The following is a 3,207-nucleotide window of genomic DNA, read 5'->3' as shown; positions in this document are numbered from 1 at the left end:
TATATTAAAATTTAAGGAAAATATTTAAAAAATTGATAATTTGTTTCACGTGGAGTGATACTTTAGTCACAACAAATTGTTACTTGAACCACATCTAAACTGTATATACTCTAACCTAAAAAAAGAGACATAACTATACTAATGTCGATAATTCTTAAAAAAAACCTGCATAAAAGTACATTAGTGATATAATTCACTTAGTAAAAGAGAAAAACTAGCATAAAGGGCTTTTGTATAATCCAAAATTCGATATGTTTATCTTAACAGAAATGAAAAACGTCATCAGGATACCCCCCGAATATTTCCACATTAAATTAAACTATGCAATTGCAGACGAGCTAAACAAGAAATTAGCAAATAAGGTAATGTTAAATGTAGGACTTTGTATAGCTCTGTTTGATATAACTAATATTAAAGAGTCATATATATTACCTGGAGATGAAGCTTCCCACACCGGTGTCACATTTAGATATATTGTGTTCAGGCCCTTTATCGAGGAAATTTTGTTGGGTAAAATAAGAAGTTGCAGCCAAGAAGGAGTTCACATATCATTAGGATTCTTTGATGACATTTTAATACCACCTACCGCGCTTCAACACCCTTCAAGATTTGATGAAACAGAACAAGCTTGGGTATGGCAGTATGACATGGGAGATGGGAATAAGCACGACCTGTTTATGGACGCTGGTGAATCGATTCGATTCAAAGTGACTGCTGAAGTATTTCAAGAAACATGTCCTAGTGGTCCTGCATTATCTGAAACACGAGACTCGATAGAAGCCAAAGTTCCCTATCTTATCAAAGGAAGTATAAATGAACCTGGTCTTGGATTATTATCCTGGTGGAATAATTAACCCATAATGTGTGAATTTTATGGCACAAACAGACTATAAATTGTAAATAATATGATGTATTGGTAAGAATAATTAAGTTCTATAAAAAAATGTAAATAGTTTTATATGCTGTCTTATTATGATTTATTGAATTACAACTAAAAATTAAAACTTTAATTTGTAAACATTATTAAACTTTTATATAGGTCTAAAGTAAACTGACTGAATTATTTTAAGTAAGTAAGTAATTATTAACATAATTATCACTTCCTATGTCTTAGTGGATATCTTCCACCTTCCAATAATTTCACGAGCGCATTCTTCATATGTTTTAATTTATTTATAAAATTTAGCATAATAAAATGTCGGACAGTACGTCAATTTGAAACAGTTATTAAAGAAACAGAAATTATTATTAATTAATTAAATCGCACTTACGAATATGACGAAGTTAAAGAAGCAAAGCACATATTTGGCTATGCAGGCCCCACAGTCGTAAACCATATCGCTGTTTCTGATTTATCAATCCAATTAGAAAAAGACTCGGAACTGTCTGAAACAAGGAAAATTAAAATGATATAACACATGAAGTTCCAATTGTAGTTATAAGTAGTTAATGTAAACTACAAGAGACACCAATATGATCCATTTCTTTTTATCGGCAACTTCTAATTATGTTGTAATCGTAGTGGTTAACTTTAATATTATCCTAATACCTATATGCAAACATCTTTCATAAGACGGAAACGCTGTGTTATAAAATGTAACGCTTTATAAAATACATTGTAAACACTTGAAACATCTCTGCTTATCGTAAATTCCCAACCACCTGCAAACAATATTTTAAATACCGAGAGCTTTTTGTAAAAGCAAATATTTTCGTTCTTATTAAAATTAACAAAAAAATGTGAACTGAACAACTGATATTTTTATGATATGGACACATTTGAGCGTAGAATTGTAAGTAGAACAATAACTTTACTATCTTTACCACTTTTAGTGGATAACTACGTTAAACTGATTAAAATGCTTTGTAGTAAACTGATTTGGTAAAATTCAAATGTAAAACTTTTTTCGAGTGGACAGCTAGCAACAAGCAGTTAAATACCAATAAAGTTAATAATTATGAAACGTTATTACATAATAAAAATGAAAGTGCATCAGTAGATATGACTAACTCCGACTCTGTACGGTCAGTTGTGCTTCGCAAAGTACTTCTGTATTCACAGACGAATGCATGAAAACTGCAATAGTTCTGATGAATAAAAAAATATGTTGATATGTGTTCCATTAGCAAATATTTATATGTATACATAGTCAAAGTTTAATTAACTTTTTTTTCCTATGCCACTGTGTTAATCACCTCTGATCGCTCCGCCATACAAGGCCAATATTCGGTACAGCCAATAATAGTACAGGTTTTCTAATGAACTATTTGTAAATTACCTTTATTTATTTCCCACTGATGGTAAGCAGTGCGAAATTTCCTAAATTTTGGTGAAAACTGCATCTAAATCGATTAGAAAATAACTAAGTGACTCCTTTTAATATTTCCCTATTTTAGAATAAATCTAGTGGCGCCTAGTATTGTTTACTTCCGCATTACGATTACTACAGGTGTTCTGACATTGACCTACTTTTTAACAGATCATCAAAATGGCCGTCGCCATAATAGCCAATCAGGTGCATCGAATTGCATCCAGTTCATTTATAACAATGAAACTCGCATTCCTGAGGTACCTGAGTTAGTCACCCGCGATATCTTGAAGGGTGTACTTCGTTGCAACAAATTTTGGATTATAATTACGTAAAAACCCATTATAATTAATTTATTCCTTAAATTAGGCTGTTTGGTTGGAGGCAAATATTAATGTATATAGTTAATAAAACCTCGAACATCAAAATTGTATTATTTACTTATAAGAAATACATAGATTAATTTATTTAAAAAAATACCTATATATCTTCTTTACCACCACGAACTAATCTTTATAGAAATCAAAAAACCTTTTCCCTAAATCGTATGCACCTGTCGTCTTGAACCTTTTGGTCCATGACAATACGTAATCGAGGTCAGACATCTAAGCAGGTGCACATTAAAATGATTCAAATATTTTATCCAGATTTAAGGTTGTTTAATTTGGAATCAGAACTATTATGTTAAACTTTAAGAATGCCAGTGATGACGTCAATGCATTATGATAAGGAATTGTCATAAAAAATTAAACATTTCCTATTATTTTTTACTGTCTGGTAGCAACAATATATTTTAAACATGTTCATAATTACATAATCTTTATTTTATTATAAAAAATTAAAGAATGGGGCTTTAATTTTGTAGGTACTACCTACAAAGGCATTTATTTCCCAATGT

The 3,207-nt window shown here is 30.6% G+C and overlaps 2 protein-coding genes across 2 annotated transcripts in view; one reads left to right on the top strand and one right to left on the bottom strand.

The window, feature by feature from the left end:
- The window catches only part of LOC108739217 (CD82 antigen), a 29,469-nt gene extending 28,051 nt beyond the window's left edge, over positions 1-1,418 (bottom strand). Inside the window, exon 1 of the mRNA XM_025974625.1 lies at positions 1,272-1,418. Within this exon, the coding sequence (XP_025830410.1) occupies positions 1,272-1,337 (66 nt within the window). The 5' untranslated portion in view covers positions 1,338-1,418. The remainder of the gene's footprint in view (positions 1-1,271) is intronic.
- Positions 85-958, top strand: LOC108739251 (DNA-directed RNA polymerase III subunit RPC8). Its single transcript, XM_018473072.2, has one exon. The coding sequence runs from the start codon at positions 252-254 to the stop codon at positions 852-854; it is 603 nt and encodes a 200-aa protein (XP_018328574.1). The 5' UTR covers positions 85-251; the 3' UTR covers positions 855-958.
- Positions 1,419-3,207: the final 1,789 nt, after the last annotated feature.

This window comes from Agrilus planipennis, unplaced genomic scaffold (assembly GCF_000699045.2).
Source record: "Agrilus planipennis isolate EAB-ADULT unplaced genomic scaffold, Apla_2.0 scaffold140, whole genome shotgun sequence".
Lineage (NCBI taxonomy): Eukaryota > Metazoa > Arthropoda > Insecta > Coleoptera > Buprestidae > Agrilus > Agrilus planipennis.
This window is presented reverse-complemented; position numbering and strand designations above follow the sequence as displayed.

Coding starts and splice junctions, on each gene's coding strand:
- LOC108739251 (XM_018473072.2), top strand. CDS start 252: ATGTTTATCTTAACAGAAATGAAAAACGTCATCAGGATACCCCCCGAA.